This window comes from Struthio camelus, chromosome 5, assembly GCF_040807025.1.
Source record: "Struthio camelus isolate bStrCam1 chromosome 5, bStrCam1.hap1, whole genome shotgun sequence".
Classification (NCBI taxonomy): Eukaryota; Metazoa; Chordata; class Aves; order Struthioniformes; family Struthionidae; genus Struthio; species Struthio camelus.
The window spans coordinates 81,134,242-81,153,123 of record NC_090946.1 but is presented as its reverse complement, the minus strand read 5'-3'; the positions used below and the strand labels follow the sequence as shown (position 1 = coordinate 81,153,123).

The following is an 18,882-nucleotide window of genomic DNA, read 5'->3' as shown; positions in this document are numbered from 1 at the left end:
GGGAGAGGTGAGGAACCTTCGCTTGGAAACTAGACGGAAAAAGTGTAGTCACCTCCCGTTTGAACACATACCCGCGCGTACCTGGCAGTAAGTCAAAGCCTTCCTGATTAACCCATCGGTTTCTGCAGAGCATAAGCTCACGTTAAGCACCAGCCAGGGGGAAAGACTGGCTAAAAAAAAAAAAAATGTACCGTGATTTATTTATTTATTTATTTTTTGGTGTCCCCAGCCTGAACTCACTGGACGCGATGTCCCGAAGCGCCGTCGCAGGATGCAGAGCAGGTGGGTGAGAGGAACCCAGCTGGAAGGTGAGTGCCCGCTCCTGTCAGCTGAGAAGCGAAGCAGCTCCCCCTCTTTCTGCTCCCTGCCTGCCGCTGAGCTCCTTACCTTTCTCCACGGTTTGGGTAGGTCACGCAGGTAAGGATTTTGACCGTACACAACGTCTGCCCCCAAGCTCGCTGTGCGGTGGTTGCAGGGAGTCCTTTGCAATTAGGCTCTGCAGTGGTCAGTTTGAAGACTGCGAAGGCCTGTTTTGCCTCCCGCAGAGTCTAATTGCTACCCTTACTTCAGCCATTTTGGCTCAGTTTTTAGGAGACATCAGGCAAATGATCCTGTGTCCTAGATCCTGTCAGCCTTCTCCACGCCCTAGAGTATCTCCAGTTGCTTTTCCTGAAAACCAGAGATCTGGTGCTCTGGAAACCTTCTGCTAGCACCATGTGAACGTCCGGGACAGCACCAGCTGCCTATATTTAAAGCACCTGAACGTCTCTCGGAGATGTTCAGTTTAGGTGTGCACGTCTGTGTAAAGCTGCAAGCATGTTCAGAGTTTCCAGCATCTCCTTGCCTGTGTTTAAGCAATATCTATTTCACAGGCTAGTCAATGCAACCAAAGACTTCTAGCCTGTAAGTACTGTGCATGCGCAGTCCCATTTAAATCATCAGGAGTCACAGGCGCTGTAGGCCTTCATCCAACATTTAAGCTTCTATAATGTTTTTAAAAAGCAGCTGAACATGAGTTGACTGTGAGTCAAAGGCTTTCTGTTGATATTTTTCCTTGGACTTTTGGGGAAGAAGCTCTTAGTGCTTTATTTCTTAACATTTCATATTGATGTTAACTCCCTTCCCCAAGGAGGAGTTACTGCGTTTGCTAGGAATTCAGAATCTTAACCTGTGCTATATTTTTGAAAATTGGAATAAATCTGGAAAAAAATAAAGAGCAAAAGATAATTTCTTTTTTCTTCCTTCTTTATTTTTGATCCTGCCTCCAGAGCAGGAGGAAATGCTAAAACTCAGCAATCCAAAACAGGATCACTGAAAACAACTAGAAAGATGTTTCTTTTGCTGTTAAATGCCTTCACATTCCATCTGCTTATCTGCACTTTCCTGAAGGAACTGCCTTTTCCCACAGAAGCCAGCTTCAAACCCAGCAGTTTCACATTCTTCCTCTAGCATTTTTGCTCTTTTTATCCATCCCTCTAATTATGAACTAACTGAGATGATAATTTATTGCTGTCTTGGCTTGCCCTTGAACCGCCCTGGTGGGAATCTAACTGCCTCCAACCAGTTCCACAGCAAAAGTTACTTTGGGAATGTCCGTTTCTGTACCCGCCGTACTTTCAAGCCGCTGCCAGCACTGCTGCTACCCTACTTTGGAATGGTTCTTTGTCTTTATATTTTCCAGCCCATGTTATGCTTGGAGAACGGTTTAACTGTGTGGCAAGTTATCCATAAGCGAGGCCTCATTTCTGAAGCATTGCTGTGATTTGTATACTTCAGATTAAATTCAGAACTGGCCATGTAAAGGTGAGAGTAATCTTTCATGCACAGGAAATGCAAGTGAGCACATTGTTTAACTGCTGCCTTCTAGCACAAGCAGGTATTTCAGGAAGTGTGTTTTCACACTGCTACCCCACTGCTGTGAACCACAGTCATCTCCTTTACTGTCCAGGACATCCGCAGATAGCTGTGAGAGGCTCTTGCAGGAATGCTGACCTCTGTCAATGTTGGTCTAATAGAGAACAATGTCCAAGGCTTGAGATGACTTTTTCTTTTTTTTTTTTAAAGTTTTATCTGCATCAATATTTTTCCTAATCAAACCATTCTGGGCCCCACTCTGAGTTAGGTATTTCATTTTCACTGGTTTGAAGTGTGGAATTCAGAACTTCTGCCCAAAATCACTCTTTCACAATCCAGATTAAAAGGAGGCCATCTTGCACAGCCCCCCCATGTGTTTCTGTAGGTTGTCAACATAACATGTAAGTTGGCACCTAAAAAAGAAAGGCTATTCTAAGAAGTACTCCCTGCTGCAGCATTGTTTCAAGATTAGTTATAAACGTACACTGCTTGTTCCACAAGTTTGAACTCTTTCTGAATTCCATTATAAACCGGAACCTCACAAAGGTCTCGATGGAGTAAAACACATTAAAGCCATTCCTAATCAGCAGATGCGCAGTTTAAATTCATCTAAGGACTCTGCTGAACCAGGACCAAAATAGGAAGCTATGCTGCCTTTTAATATGAGATAGTGAAAATGTTTCTGGTTTAAGCACTTGCACAGAAAGGTATAAAGCTGACACTTACATATTCTGAACGTTTTATTTTAAAGAGTTTGGTGGTTTTTTCCCCCCTCAACACCAGTCTGAAAAACATAACTCATCTTTTAGCACTAGCTGCTGGTGAGGACTTACTTACATACCAACAACTTAACTTCTAACAACTTGATCAAAGTGAGTTTTACTTTTTCCATTTGCAGAATAGAACTTAATTATTTCTGCAGTGCTTTCCAAGATCTGAAGTGGCCTTTCCTGTTACTCCTTTCTTCGCTCAAAAGTTCTAGCCTTGGGAGCTAGGAATTAACCAGGCCTAGGGTGCACTGACCAATTAACGGTACTGAAGTCACTTATTCCTCAACCCCTTTAAAGAGTTGCTACAAAGAAATAAATCAAAGGTTTAATTTGATCGATTTATTCTGTGGATCACTGGAATTTCAAAACCTGGCAGCCTATCTTTTCCACCCGCAGAGCATGACAGTTCAGCATTAGGAGAGTACTTCACTGAGCAGTTTCACCACCTATCTACTAGTATAAAAAGTTCTTCCCAAACTTACACTTCAGAAGAGAAGCACGGGCTGTGTTTTCAACTATAGAAGAACAGCTATAATCAAGGCATCATCCATTTCCTGCCTGCGCTCCCAGTTCATTTATATAAAATTTGAGACTTCCTGAGTTTTATTTTTATAAAATGCTGCTGCTCTCTTTATAAAGTATTCTGCCTCGAATGTGAATAGACCCCAGTGAAACATCTCAGAGAAATCCTGCCCCTTTCTTTGTCAGGAAACAGGCAGTAGATAAGGAATGTCCAAGAGCTGGAGGGCCAGATGCATCTTACCGGGAGAAGAAAATTCGTACTCCTTCCCAGACATCACTGCTCCTCCCCCAAGAGAAAGCCCAAGAGGGCAGTAGCCACATGAGCAGGCTGATGAGCAGGCAGAGTGTGACTTGGCAGCCTGAGCTGCTGTAAATCCCACCACAACGTTCCGAGCTCCAGAAAGGAGCCAGAAAAAAACGGAAATGACATCCGACAACTTCCCCTGCTAGAAGGGCTGAAACATCTCACGGGTTACTGGTGGGGGGGAAAGGTTAAACTCTCAGGGAGCTCGCCTGTATCAGGCTTAACTCCCTCGAAGCTGTGCTCACAGCAGTTAATTGCAGAGTGAAGGACAACCAAAGCTGAAAAGAACAGCCTGGAATAGAGGGGCATTTTGTATTGCCACAGAGTTAGCAAATGCAAGTCCCAACCTTGTCCTTACAAGGAACACGCACTGGTCAGTCTCTTAAAAATTAGAACGGGGGTGATTTATTAATCTTGTTAAGAACTCTGATACAAAGCACAGTCAAAGGCCACAGACCAGTAAAGAAAATGTGGCTTCTGGCCACTTTATAAATGCTGCTACAGTACTACCAGTAACACAGACTCGCTCTCTCACCAGTTCAAACAAGTAGTTCAACTGTCAAATAAAAGTTCCATTCACTTTTCAGTTTAAAAAGTTTAATAAAGCTTTAAGTGTTTGCTGGTTTAAATGCTACCAATTTCCAAAATGGATTCACAATTAAGTTAAGTGAGATCTAAAGAAAGTTAATAGGTTTCAAAGGCAAAACTGTTCCTAAGCCAGAGGAAACACTTCTGACTGTATAACATTGCAAGAGTAGCAGACTGTATTATAGAACTCAAGTCACTTAAATTTATACAGGTTATTAGCATTATCTGTAAATATACAATATAAACAATTGTACATACATGGCATATAGCTTTGTTCTCAAAACAGTAGACAACTCTTTAGCTTAAGACATCTTTGCCTACCAAAACAAAAAGGCACATCTGAACGAGATGCATGCTAAGTACTAGGGATCCTTTCCAATATCTGACACAGGTAGTCCTCGTTTATGCTTTGTCAAAGTAATCAAAACAAATATTTTGGTATCTTCTTTCAGATTTCAACTTCTTTTTTTTCCTTCAGCAGCAAATCAATGGCGATTAAGACATGGCATCAAAATAGTCAAGAACAGTAGCTGTCACTCACAAACCTCCAAGCTTACACAAAATTAGAAGGCAGGTGGCCAGAGGTTCAAAATCAGTAACACCATACATCCTCATGTTATGTAATTATCCCATTGTTCTTTTTTTTTTTTTTAAAAAAAAAAAAAAAGGCCACTAGTGCTCAAATTTGAAAAAAAAATTCCACAGATGCACCTTTTTGGCTCAGTGCAATAAAATGATGTCAGTTTAAACCCATTTAGTGTAGTTTACAGTGCAAAAGGTATATTTTGTATACTGGCATAACTGTCGGCACTGAGGATGTGAAACAAGGCAGTGCTACTGATCACCTGAGGGTAATGCTGTCGGAACAGACACAGCCTAGAGTGTGTGTAGTCTCATTTTTCCAATTTAAACTCCTTTTTTTTTTTTTTTTTGATCAGTAGCACTTTAAGAGCATACTTTGTGAAAGTACTAAAATACACTGCCTTTTTTGAATAAATAAAAAAAGGAACTTTACAAATACTATTCCAGTGTCAATGACTAATATGGCTAAGGTCATTGAGGAGTTTCTGCATTTTCTAGCAAAGACAGTCTGTGCAAAGGTGGGTGGGAGAGCTCCCTTTTGTAAGTCTTTGGTGGCAGTTTTGGTAACTGAGGGCTAGAATTCTGCCTGGGCGGGACCGGCGGCGCAGGCGGGTGCGCCAGGTTGTTGTGACTCGCGCCGATCACGCAGCAGCGCCGCAGCACCCTTGGAGAGGGCGTGCTGGGAGGAGTGCTGGGAGAGCTGGGGCCTGTGCTAGCCTCCCTGAACCAGTCGGGATCTCGGTGCAAGCGTCCCGTTGGCGGCGGCTGGAGGCTCAGCGGACAGTTTATAAAGTGTTCTGGAGGCCGAAGCGGTACTGGCGGCGGAGTGTCAGGAAGAGGGTCTCTGGGGGGCGGAGGAGGAGGACTGTGCAGTGGCTGCTCAAAGGGGTTAGTGTAAGCAGGAGCACGAGGCTGTATCTTTGGAGGTGGCGGCTGCCGGGGTGGAATCGCTGGAGGATCGTCATCCGATTTTAAACTTCCCTAAAACATTTAGAGAAAACACCCATTGTAAGAAATGCAAAACATTTTTAGATAAACAGCGTATCTTCTGAGAGCTGCAGAATGAAGAGTTAAACAAGCTTTGTGCCTTCTGTTTGAAAACGAGGACAGGTGTGGGCTCCAGTAGCCAAATCCACAGACCAGCAGTGCAGGGCACTAGAAATGACTCCTTCACAGGTGGCACTGACAACCTCGGGGGGTTTCTCAAAAAAAGTGTTCTTTCATTCCAGTCTACACACATAAACCAACAATGCAAAACGTACACAGTACCGACTGGTGGTGAGTCTGCAGGGGAAACGTTACTGTACGCTGGGTGACTGCAACAGATCTTCACACAGAGGCTCCTCACACTTCCCCTATTAAGGCTTTGCTGTGTGGGGGAGCTAGGACAGTATGGAAGGAGCAGCCCTCTCTACACGACCCGTTTTCCTGGGGCATAAAAAGGATTGTCCCTGGGTGGAGCAACGGTCTGTCTAGCTCGCTCGCTATCCTGTCTCTGATGGTGACGGAAATCAACCGTCAAGGAAGAAGAGTAGAGGGAACGATGCAAGTGTGTAGTGATATTCCCCACTAAATACCTTCTAATACTCTTCCCCTGACATCTGCCATTGGTGCTGTCAGGGACGCGATACTGGCATAGCCGTACCTCTGCTCTGAACCGCTGCGACCATTGTGCTCCTAAAGCAACAGGTATCTGAAACTTAGCAAAGAAAGTTGGTGCGCTGCCTTTCAGAGGTACCAAACGCTAACAAAGGCCTGTATGGTAGATGTTGCTGATTTGTTGTCAAAATTATTCAATACAGGGCAAAAATACCTTAGCATTAGAGGCATCCTGATCCACCTTTTTTCGAGGAGGAAGTGGAGGAGGGTTTTGAGGCTCATCACTTAGTTTAGGAAAGCTACCCCACGAGCTGAAGAAAGACTCTGGGGAGAGAACAGGTATTTTACTGCCCATGCAATGTGTGAGAAACATTTCCAAGAATATTAAACCTAAATAGAAGCAACTCAAACAAGCTGATCTTCATACTCAACAGCAACGTTAACCATTCACTTCAGCTGTAGGAAATTCTCTTCCACTCATTTCTATAACCGGCCACACTCCTCACAAAGCAGTCTCCCACTTCCAGCATCACAGAAATGCATCAACAGTTAGCAGGCAATGTTAAAGAACAGAAAAACAAATAAAATAAAAATGAACTCCTTATAAGAAAACTAAAAGCTACTTTGGCGCTCCCTAGGTTATTTGCAGATACTAATGCTCATAGCATTTTACGATGCTTCTAGTGCTTCTTCCTTTTTAAGGAGGAAAAAATACTTCAGGTTAAAAACCAAAACAACCCCGACCTATGTTTGTGACTGTTATCAAACCTTTGCTGCTTCTATTAAAAGTGCACAGTGCAGATCACCATCAATACATTAGGCATCTGTGCTCTCCAATTTGAAATTTTAATCCAATTAGGAAAAAAGTATACGTGGCTATGTAATAAGGAGTAAAAAGCAGAAGCTGAACGCAGATAGGAATACAGGGTTTCTCTCACAACTGTGATACAAAAAAGTACCTCTTTCTTCCCCAGTAATAGAACAATTATTTTCACTGCAATAATTTTGTAATGATAAATTATCAGGTTGCTTTATTTGTACACCACTAGCCAAACAAAATAATCATCAGGGTAGGACATTCAAAATACAAGCAAAACCATGCAACCGCCTTAGGAACAAATCAGACAGTTTTTAGACTTCATAGACTGCTTTACTGGACACTATCTAAAACCTGTACAAAACCCCCCTTAGATTCTATGGGCTCAGCCCACGTTTTCATCCCAGCTTTCAAAGACAGTTTAATCACTATTCAGCTCTCCTGAAACCAGGAAGAGCAAGAGTTAAATGAAACATTAATGGAGTTACAGTACTTACTCGACTGTGGCAAACTGACAGGAGCAAAGATGCTATTGTTACCTGTTAAATAAAAAAATGGATTAAAGACTTGCCGGACAAAAGAGCAGCAACTGCACCACAACATATTAAGTGTGTTTGCAAAAGACCTCAGAAGAGCAACATGTTCACTAAGTTTATGTGCTGCTAATATGAATTAAGTTTTCCTATGTAAATCATTCCTGAACATTTTAAGTTACGATGGGAATTCCATTTTACTGTTATTATTATACTCTGTTCTGACACGTCATTCACTTCCCCTACATGCCAAACGCCCTCCCCGCTTGCCATATAAAACTTGTCTGGCACTTGCACCCCCCATCAGGCTCAACCCCTCTGCCACGTAGGCAGCTCCTTCAAAGCACAGCCAAGACTTTCCGGAGCGGCTTTCAAGACTAAGGAGCTGCTCACAGCTGCAAGCAGAGCTTGGGAGCATATTGGTGCATCTGCATTAGAGTGACAGTTGTTGATCAAGACTGTTTTGGAGTGAATCTTCTCCCGACCACTCCCACTTCCTACACTTTTGGTTCACGCCTCCAAACATACAAACTGCATTCCCTGCAAAGGAAATTAAAGCAGACTTGCTAGAGCGTGCTCAGTCCGCAGGACCACGCTAGAGCTACTAAGGAATGAAACCCCTGAAAGGTGCACAGCCAGGTCCTCAGCACCATTTCTTTCTGCAGATGTGCCCTACTTGCTAGTGTAGGCACAGCCACTGCATAACAGCACCTTGTGGGGACATCTCCCATAATATGCTGCCCCAGCTCCTTAAGGCACGAGGAGTGGAAATTCTCTAACTTGTTCTTTAACTACCTACACCACAGGGGTTTCCAAACGGTACAACATGTCACATTGACACATGAAGCTCATGGTCCATGATTAAGCTTTTCAGTTTTTTTCCCAAGGCTGGCATATAGACCAACATATTTCAGGAGCCTGAAGTACAGTAACAACAAGTATTAAAACATATTGCATATTTACCAAAAGAACTGTTGAGATCAATATCTAAAAATACACTGAACTCTGAAGAAGCAGACACTGGTGGAGTAGACGGCGTATTTGGAGAGGTTGGCGCTGAAACTGTTGATTCATGCTCTGCCTCAGTAATTCTACTGAAACTTATCTTACTCGGTTCCTTTTCAAGTGGCAGTGGGTGACTTCTCAAAGTGCCAGAGGAGGAGCCATGTCTACCAGTATTGGGCCTTATCCCAGGAGATTTTAAGGGGTATGTTGTTTTTCTAGGCTGGAGAAAGTAAAGCTGGTTAGTATTGTTAACATTTTAGAGAGCAAAATTGCCAAGTCTCTAGAATATATTTTTAAAAGGTACTTATCAAATACACACTAAACTGTACTACAGCCCTTTCACTATTGACTTGAGGTATCGTCTGTTGTTACTTATACAGCGGGAGTTTACTGAAAAATTATCCTGCTTAATAAAACATTTTTCCATAGCTATGAAGAACGAATAGTCAGGTTTCAGATGTGTGTCAACCAGGGCCAAACACAGGGAACAGCAAGTCACGATCTAAGGAGAGAGTTATTCCAGGTGCCCCAGCAGGCCTGCGGAACAGCTCCAAATAACAGGAGCATAAGACATGCCTTGTGCTTGTACCACAGAGGATCACCAGGCCCCTACACACATCCGAGACCACGGATACACTCGGGTGCACCTTGCATACGTACTCTGGGTTAGTCGGTGTGAAATTCTTACGCCCAGGTAACCGGTGCAAATGCAACAAACCTATTAGACTTTAGGAGTAACACAGCACGGATCAAAGCTGACTCTCTGCAGATGAATCACGTTCCCATCCTACGGCGGTGGCGTGCGTGACTGCACCCCATGACGCTACCCGGAACGAGACCGACCTGAAATTCCCACCAGAACGTCTAGCTGGGAGAACCCGAACCTTGAAGAACCCATGCTCAGATAACTGCGACTGGCAGCACGGATAGATATTTTTAGGAAAAAAAAAAAAAAAAAACTTAGAGAAATTACTGAAAGTAGCATTTTTGCAACAGTAACTTCTGTCATTTTCTTGCTGTACTTGCAATATTACTTTAGTCATTCCTCTAACAAAAGCCTGCTAAAATGATTTATAGCTCTCTGAAAAATTAGAGAGCTCTCCAATTACTCAGAAGTACACTTACAATGATATAAAGCCAAGTGTTCTAGGGAGCTATATTTCAATTTAAAAATAATTCTGGTCTTCAAAGGCTAATTTTTAAAAAACTCATTTAAACTGAACTGTATTTTGCTCTGCAAGATTTTCCCTCGTCAGGTCTCTGGTATACGTCAACTTTTGCAACATTGCAAAATATGAGACAAAAGCAAAACGGAAATTATTTTCCTTAAAGAAAAATGTAATATGCTATTATATATACAATTCTTACTTTCAAAACATTTCAACTCCTGTTCAGAAGAATTTTTGATATTGTGAAATGATGTTATCGCATATTCTATCAAATGACTATACAGAAAGAAACCGGATTTAAACTTCAGGTTTTGGGAAAAATGCTTGTTCTAAAATAAGCCAAAGGTAGTATGTTTTTAGTAGCTATGAACGCCTGAAATAAAAATATTTTCTAAATCAATTTTTGTTGGAAAATCATCTCAAGATACAGAATTCATAAGGATACGTATATGGCTTATTGAGTTAACCTTTTCCATAGCGGCTATCGGCTATCGGATTTTAGATACTTAATTTATGAGAAAAGACTTACAAATCTAGGTGGCTGCTTGCAGTTTCGAGGTTCAATTTCTAATGACTTGTTGAACAAATAATCTGTAAACTCTTTTTCTGGTATCTTCCCCATCGGGTTGAGATTTTCAAAGAATTTCTAAAATGAAAGCAGCATCAATAGTTTTTTAAAATAAGAATATGTATAGGTTTTTTTTAAATGACATGCTTATAGTTTACTGAATAAAAAATCTAGCTATTTCTGAAACTTTTTTCCCCCAGGAAAACTACAGTAAAACACTGCCTGAAATACAAACAAAACAATGCAATGCAAGAAATAATCAAGTTGATGATAAGTTTCCTGATCGGAACGAAACACTTCGGCTAACCAGCCGCGTAAAACGAAGCTTTCTGTAAATCGCTTGCCCGTATTTACAACTATTCTAGCACGTACAGCACAGCAGCGTTAAAGGCCAAACAAGAGCCCACTGCAGACCCCGCGTGCCTTAAGAAGATGGCCAGACAGATCTGGGAAGGAGCAGAACCCGGCCCGTAGCGTAACGAAGCAAATGCTACGCTAGCGTCACTTACAGGGGTACTTTGGATGCGATCAGCTAACTAGAAAGAGCAGGGAAGGGAGGATGCTGCAGGACAAAGACAGGAAGGTCAGAGGCAGGGATGGAGTGAGAGGCTAAGGCCCAAGGCCTGGAAGGAGGGCATGGCTAGGACAGGACTGGCACCAAGACCGTGGCACAGTACAAAGTTTCCTAAATGCCCGACACTCCCCGGTGTTAGCTGTTTGCGCTGCTGCTGCAGCTGGAGTCTTTGGATTGTAAGTTATAACATTTTCTGTCTGTTCTTCTTCCAGCGTGAATATTGCCCATCCCTTGAACTTAGTGCACCTCCATTCTCGATTTAAGACTACTGTAAATCTCCTAATCCCTTCCAAGATATCCACAACCATTAAAAACAACGCAAATAACATTTTACACCACGGTATTATTGCCCCTTTGCTTCTTTACGCAATCAGTTTTTTGGCGGCTTCAGGATTGCTGCTGTTCACTGGCTGACATTTGGAGAGCCATCCACAACTTTGCTTTCTGGAAAGGCTACGACGAGCTGTACCCATTCAGGAAGTATGGCTGCGTACTTCAAGCTATTCTTTGCAATTACCGTTACCACCGTATACAAAAACCTACCTTTAGCTGGCTCCTGGTTTCAACATCTTCCTTTCAATCCCTTTAAATTATCTGGGATTCTCTAGTCTTTGTCTTACCGAAGTATCCATTCGAGCATCCTATCTCACTTCTAAAGATAGTGCTCACTAACAGTCATGCACCCCCACATTTGCTTAACTTCTGCCACGCTGAATGACTGTTGCTCTTTGCACTGAGCTACGCATCCTCCACAGGACTAAATGCACTGGACACACACAGAGCATTTTAGGCTAGAGGCAACGGATTTTTCTTCAAAATTTACGCTGTTTTGTCAGTATATTGCATTCACTCTGTTTTACTGCTGAAAAAGCTCTCAAATACCAGGCTGCAGAACAGAGAGGGGACGAGCAAGACCAAGAGCATGGAATCCAGGTAAGCAAATTCCCAGTTCAGGCTACTCCTCTGTCGAGATGCTCCTATCGTCTGCTGCCGCCCTCAGCCACTGCTCCCCCCCTTCCAGTGGTCACTGTTCTCATAAGATTAGCTCTAGTACTAGAAGAATATTTGACAGTTTTTTGTAGTGTGCATTCTTTTCCCTCTCCTATCCCTGAAACAGATATTTCAGCGTTGATTACCCGAATTTCTGGCTCGATCCGTAAACAGTAAGGCTGGTTTTGATACTGCTGAATTTCTCCTGTAATTTCAGCTACTTTTCTCCTCTTACTGAAGTTGATTAATTCTTTCCCTTGTCTTTTAAGGAAGTCAGGATTCCCTTCTTCTGTCTTCAAAATATTTGTGAGATATATTCCTGATAAAAAAGAAGTGGATTTTCAAGTTTGTATTTCATTCCAAGGCCTGATTTCATTCTTCCTAGTGAATAACAACTCTGAGCATAAGCAGACCATTTCCTTTACTGCTCCAACAATTTATTAGCTGGCAAGAACAAATGAGGCCTGCCTTTTCATAGGAACAGTATATTATTGAAATAAGATGTTTTATCTCCTAATGCGAGATCTAGAGTTTAATAAAACAACTTCAAGACACTGCCATAATCAGTTCACCAATTTGGAGGCAGGGTTAAACAAAGCAAGGTAATATTAATATCAACATAAATAATACCAGTAATCTGTATAACAAATTAGAAAACAACTAATTTTTTTTTTTTTTTTTTTTTTTTTATAAAAGCACACTAACTCTAAAACCATTACAAACCTAGGAAGTCCAAGTCACACACTGTATTTAAAAATCTTTAAGAGGAAAATATAACCTGAACTTTAAGCAATATTAACCCATCTGCATCAGACTCAACTTAAGAAAGACACCACACAGGAGGACAGGCCATTCTGGTGTTACTTACCAAAGAAAGGCACACAGGGTGGATTGATTGACTTGAGTTTAGCTAGGTATTTTTTAAAGTGATCTTGACTTAGTTCTACGGCTTCATCCAAAACCTTCTTCTTTCTTTCCTGTAGTGCCTAAGTTATTGAAGAGAAAAAAATAGCAATGACAATCCTCTGAACAGCACAGTTAGCTAAAACAAGACACCTCTACAACTCTCTTATCCGCAGACTCAGAAACTGAAATTTAGATGTTGAAAGAATCTCTTGTAAATGGTTTCCTCTGAACTACAGCATCATCCGAGAAACTAGCCCTGTGAACCATGAGGCTACTGTAAACAGACTATTAGTTAGTCTATCAACTTAAAAACATACTCCTACTCTTTTAATTTAATAAAAAATAATAAACATTTCATTTGAATTTGACTTACAGGCCCTGTATGGCCTTTCAAAGGCATACAGAACTCAAAACCTCTTAATCCAGCTTCCTTTTCCATTTTAGTCAAGGAAGGCACTGCTGCCAAATCCTAGGCATTTATTTTCCTTAGGAAGTGAAAAATGGAGTCAATGCCCGTGTAGTAAACTCTCTTCTTACTGTTCATCTGAACTGTTCATTTGTTTCAACCTCCGAGAATCTATATTGCCTGAGATGCTCTTAACTGTGCTTGTGATCAAAGGAAATCTGAGTTTTAGCTACACTGTCTCCCTGCCCTGCTAACCCCGTGTTTCTTGTGCGAGTAGGAAGCACTGCTCTTGAAGTGTCCCAGTCTCAGGTTCTCAGCCCTGGGATCCTCCTCCTTCATACCCATACAAACCTAGACTGAAGCAACAGGTTCGTTTCAGGCAGGTTAATGAACACCAATCAAGCGGCAATGGTGTTTCCCCTTATCAGGCTGAACACATATGAGAAAACGTGCTAAAAAGCTGCACTTCCCATTACCAACCCTTTGAAACGCCCAGCCCATTGAATACATTTTCTCACAAATAAACTTGAAACGTTTCGCACTACTTCTCTTTCAAAAAAGCAAGTACAATATGGATTTCATTTAACAAGCGATGTATGGGTGCGATGCATTTCTGGATTCTGATTAGGTTCTTTCAAGAATGATGCCCAAGACCTACCTCAAACGTGTGATCTAGTCTGTACACCGATACAGAGTTCATCGCACTGACTATCTCCAAAACTCCGTTGAAATTATTCAGATCTTGAAAAACCTGCAGGATTTCTATAATCCTACTCAGCACAGCTACTCGCTCTTCAAAGTTCTCTGTTTCCACAATGCACCTAATCAAAAGATGTAACTTGAGAAACACTGATAAGTAAAATCTGGCATTTTGCTAGCTACTAAATTCTTCTGTCTGGTGCATAATCATCTCAAAATTCAAGGCAACAGAATTCAAATAGCAGAAAACCATTTGTCTCTGAATTTCAACAGGAGTTAATGCCACCACACTAATGTCGCCTGTACTTACTTTTCAAACCAGAGAGTAAGATTTGTAGTATGACGAATCATTTTCAATAGATTTGGGGAGTTAATTTCCTTATCTTCTTTAGTCCACACACTACCGACAAGTTCGGAAGGCTGTACTGCCCTGTTAAGGACAAAGCAAGATGCACAAGAACGTTCAATAAAAATAATAAGCATACGTTCAATGTTTGTATGAAAAGATTATTTCTTCCCTTACCACCCATGACTTCATATTTCATAAATATGACCCACTCTAATCTACTACAAAACAGCTACTTAAAACAACTTCGACTGGTACTTGAATATAGAAGAAAATCCACCTGTATCTTAACCGAAATTGGCATTTTTGAATAAGTATTTTCAGGTAAGAAAATTACGAAGCAGTAAGTTCAATCTCCTGAAAGCAGAAGAAAGCATCTTAAAGAAAATTAACCTATTTTTGAAATAGGAAGTTGAAGTACCTTAAGCAGCCTGCTGGAAAAGGGGCCTATTTCAACGGCAGACTTGCTGTCACTGAAGCATGAAGGATGCTTCACCTGGGAGTTTTGTAAGACCTTAAAGAGTTTCTAACCAGCAAAATGAAGAAGCAACCATACTCTGTGCTCTCACACCAAGGCTATAGCTCAATTTAAATTATCATAGGTAACAACAGAGCTAGGAAACAGGAGAGTACTTACAATACCAGAACAAAAAAAAGCTCTTCAGAGCTAGATTAGAGTTTCCCGAAACGCCATTTTTGGCATTGCCAAACACCTTGGTGCTGTGTCTCCACACCTATTGCTAGCTACGCTAATCACTGAAAAGCAGGACGGACGTGTTACTGCATGTAGCAGCTGGGTCTTTGCTATGCAGCTATAAAGAAACAGGGTGAGACAATAACGTGCTGTCTTTTTATGATGCAACAAACATTTCTTATAAATATAACACTAAATTTACTTTTAATGAGCAGACAACACAAGCTACTATTATCTACTCATAATATTTTAGTGTCCTAATTTATTGCTCTTATTTAGTGATGTTGACAGAAGTTTGATATGGAGATTTAAAAAATATATATTTTTTTGCCTTGCATACTTTGGTATCGAACAGATGGCAAGAAAACCTCCTTCCTCTCCTTTCTGAGAGCCAAGGGGACATACTTCCAACCAATTACATGAATTAGGAATTTTTTCCCTTGCTCAAATAGTCTAAAAAAGACGTGCGTTAGTTCAATACCTACCTATAAAGGTCAGACTCGAGAAGCGTGAGCTGCCGAGCAATTTCTATTGGATGAAGTGTCATGAGGTCCAGCGTCTCACTGTGCCCAATGCGCCAAATGTGCCACTCAATTGGGGGAGGTGGACTCTCAAAGGTAATGTTATGACTAATTCCATTTGCTTGAGCTTTCTTTCTCTTGATGATTTTAGCAATTGATTCCACCCACTTCTTCATGGATTTTCCTGCAAAACAGAAAACAAACAAACAAACAAAAATTATCACCTTATCTGATTTCTGGCAAATAACTTAGTGAAATCAGATAACCACCTTATCTGATTTCTGTCAGCTAACAATGAACACAGAAATCTGAATGCTAAAATCCATTCACATTTTATAGAATGAATACAGAAAAAAGAACAAGATCTGCAGATGCACCCAGAATACTGCATTTCTGTATGCAAACTAATTAGGTTTGCAGTTCCCTCTTTGCTACTTATGGACGTCTGCACCTGTACCAGCGTGCAAATACAGACACATGAACCCATGTCTGCGTGCCCAGTTGTGTCTAACAGCACCTACAGCCAGTTTTGGTGGGAGAAAAACTGTCTCCTGTATACACTGTATTTTTACGTTTTCCCTCGGCTGCAACCATCTCCAGTAGCTTGGTCCTACTAAAGAGTTAAACACCCAGTAAACGAAAAGCTTCAAGTGAAAACATGCTGTACTAGTGCACAGCAGAGCAAAAAGATTAGAGAGATACATATTTACAGTATCACTTCAGCCTTTACAGTACACAACACTGTGGACAAGATGTGAAGGAGTACCTTCTGCAGTTCAAGACAAACATGTTTTAAGAGACTAACCAAAACTGAATTGTTACTCTCCGGTCAGCAGTATTTAACACCGAGACCTCTGTAGAAGATAAACAACTGTTCTCTGTCTCAGAACTGCACTGCTGACCGGAGAGTCTGGCAGTCTGAAAAGGGGTGCCTAGCATTGCCAGGATAACGCTGCAAACCGAGCTGCCAACAAAGCTGCCCTCCACACAGGCTGCCAGAAACATCTGCTAGCTCATAAGGGACTGCTCCAGAGGAAGCGATACCAAACGGGTCAAGTCTCTCCTCTCCTAGAAGCGCAACGATTTTTTAGCTACAACTTTCAGTACAAGGGAAAGAAGTGAGTGGGAAAAACTAGTCTGAGCAACCAGCAGAAGGAAATCTCTTGAGCAGCAGCAGAAGGAACTCAGAGCAGCGAGGAGGAGGAGGACATCCTCAGTCCTAACAAGGCTGTCGTAGTCTCAGGCAAGGATGAACGTTACTGTCCAGAATTAAATACTCTTAAGGCTACTACTCCAGGACAAAGCTCGCTCCTGTAAAGGGGACTCTCATAAACAGCTCAATTCAATTTGAAATTATTCATTAAAATCACTCACATGTATAAAGATATTTGCATGCCTAATATCTGTCAGCATTAGACCAGCAGCTTGCGTCAAAATACAGAAGACCAATACCGAGGACTGCCAATTACCATACCTCTTACACTCGAAATAAACGTCTCCAGTCTCTCTAGCAACTCCAGATCTCTTTCAAAATCGTAAAAGTGGTGTTCTACCCAGTGCCGAAAAACATTTAATATTCTGAGAAAGGAGAAAATAGATAAAATATTATATTTTGCTTTTAAGACCCTCCAAGCTCATCTCATGTAAACACCAAAATGAAGCACAATTCTACAGAAGCTGAATTATGGATTCATATAACCAAAGACTATCAAAATACGTATGGACAAAGGGGCAGAACTAAGACTAAGCATGTGCCAATTACCACAGACGTCCCCAAGGGTTCAGAACTTAATTATCTAATCTTAGTATAAACATTTAGGGTTTTTTTTTTTTTTTAATACTTTAAACAGAGTGTTAAGTGTTGAAGTGGTTTCAGAAAACAGATAAAACGGGTATTTCTAATGTGATTAGAAATTAATGTAAGTTTCTGATATATTTTTTAACAAAAAACCTAATTAGGATCTACCATTTGATAAGAAACAATTTTGGAATTGTTTCTTTCCTATATACAAATTTCAGCTTAGAAGATGCTGCAAGCAACAATCGCCCTTCTTCTACGTTCTTTTCTTCACACAAATGGCAGTACAAGATCCAGTGCTTCCTTTAAGGATAACACTATAAACTTTCTCATCATTTTTTTCCATACTTTCTTAAACGCACGTTCCCAGTGTTTAACTCCTCAGTGCGTTCACACAGAAGAGGAGAACTATTTAAGTTAAAGAAAAAAGTTTATTCCATGTAAAAATGGCTAGGCAGACCATTTTGGCTGGAAAGTAATGACAGCTTCCAAGCATCACAGGAGGGATGTTTTGGAACAAGTTCCCAGTAACAATAAACCAGACGCTTATCTAATCAGTCTTTGCCTTTGAGATGTCATGGTAGGAACACCGAAAAAGCAAGAAAGACTGCCTGGTTCGGCTGACTGCACTTCAAGCTTAACACCTCCTCTTTCTCATGCCCTCACATAGGCTGAGCCTAGTAAAAAGCATTACCGTCTCCGTGGCTGTGCACTGCACAGCCTGTCTACAGCCTCTTCTGTAAGCTGTGGAATAAGCACTGCAGAGGAAGGAAGGAAGGAAGGAAGGAAGGAAGGAAGGAGCACCTACACGTTCCTCACCTTCTTCCCAAATCTCAGATCTCTCAAAGTAGAGGTCAATGCTATTAACAATAAGGGAATTCCCAAAGTGAATATACCAACCTATGAGCTCTAATACAGGCACTGCTTTTGAACTAGACTCAAGTTGAGTGTTTCAAGGTACTAGAAACAGGCAATACCTCCTAAATTCTAAAGATTAACTATAAACCACAAAAGGGTGTGTGTTAAGTAGCAACTTTAAACAACTCCCATCAAGCAGGCACCTCTAAGGGTACTCAGCTCACCAACCACAGCAGGAAGCAGACAGCCAAAGAATAGCTATCAAGATGAGAGGCGTCCTAACCTCTCAAACCAAAAAAAACCTGGAAACTTTGGAATGGGGCACAGGAGTCAAACAGCTCAAACATAACATATGAAGGCAAAAGTGCTAAATTCATTTTGGAACTCAGTAGCAGAAGCACAGTTAACTGCTGCCTCAGGCTTTTCTGCAGGTTACAGTTCCCTGGTAACTTGATTCTGTCCCGCTCAGCTACGGCAGTCAGCAACGCCGCAGGGAGATGCGTTTGTCCTACACAGAGGGCCCACTGCGAGGAGGTCCCCAAGCAACTTCAAACCTAGCTAGTAGAGGAGGTTATAAAAAATAAGAACAAAAGCAATACAACAATATACGTATGGCAGCGCTCCTGAGCCAGTTATGTCACGAAAGCCCGTTATGTGCGAGTTTGTACAGATGGGTTCTGTAGGCACCTACGTGCGTGCGTGGAGAAGGAGTTACCAGAAAACAGCAGGCTGATGCCAGGAAAAGCACGTGCTGAGAGGCAGCGTGTCAAAGTCTCCCC

General features: G+C 41.6%; 1 protein-coding gene across 3 annotated transcripts in view; it reads right to left on the bottom strand.

Moving 5' to 3' along the window:
* Nucleotides 1–4,694: 4,694 nt before the first annotated feature.
* Nucleotides 4,695–18,882, bottom strand: part of SOS2 (SOS Ras/Rho guanine nucleotide exchange factor 2) — a 56,516-nt gene continuing 42,328 nt past the window's right edge. For all 3 annotated transcript variants that reach the window (XM_068947600.1, XM_068947601.1, XM_068947602.1), the window contains 11 exons: nt 16,922–17,025; nt 15,412–15,631; nt 14,197–14,316; nt 13,846–14,008; nt 12,744–12,861; nt 12,022–12,194; nt 10,273–10,389; nt 8,533–8,794; nt 7,534–7,575; nt 6,434–6,543; nt 4,695–5,601 (listed from right to left, as the gene is read on the bottom strand). In XM_068947600.1, the coding sequence (XP_068803701.1) occupies nt 5,092–5,601; nt 6,434–6,543; nt 7,534–7,575; nt 8,533–8,794; nt 10,273–10,389; nt 12,022–12,194; nt 12,744–12,861; nt 13,846–14,008; nt 14,197–14,316; nt 15,412–15,631; nt 16,922–17,025 (1,939 nt within the window). In that variant the 3' untranslated portion in view covers nt 4,695–5,091. The remainder of the gene's footprint in view (nt 5,602–6,433; nt 6,544–7,533; nt 7,576–8,532; nt 8,795–10,272; nt 10,390–12,021; nt 12,195–12,743; nt 12,862–13,845; nt 14,009–14,196; nt 14,317–15,411; nt 15,632–16,921; nt 17,026–18,882) is intronic.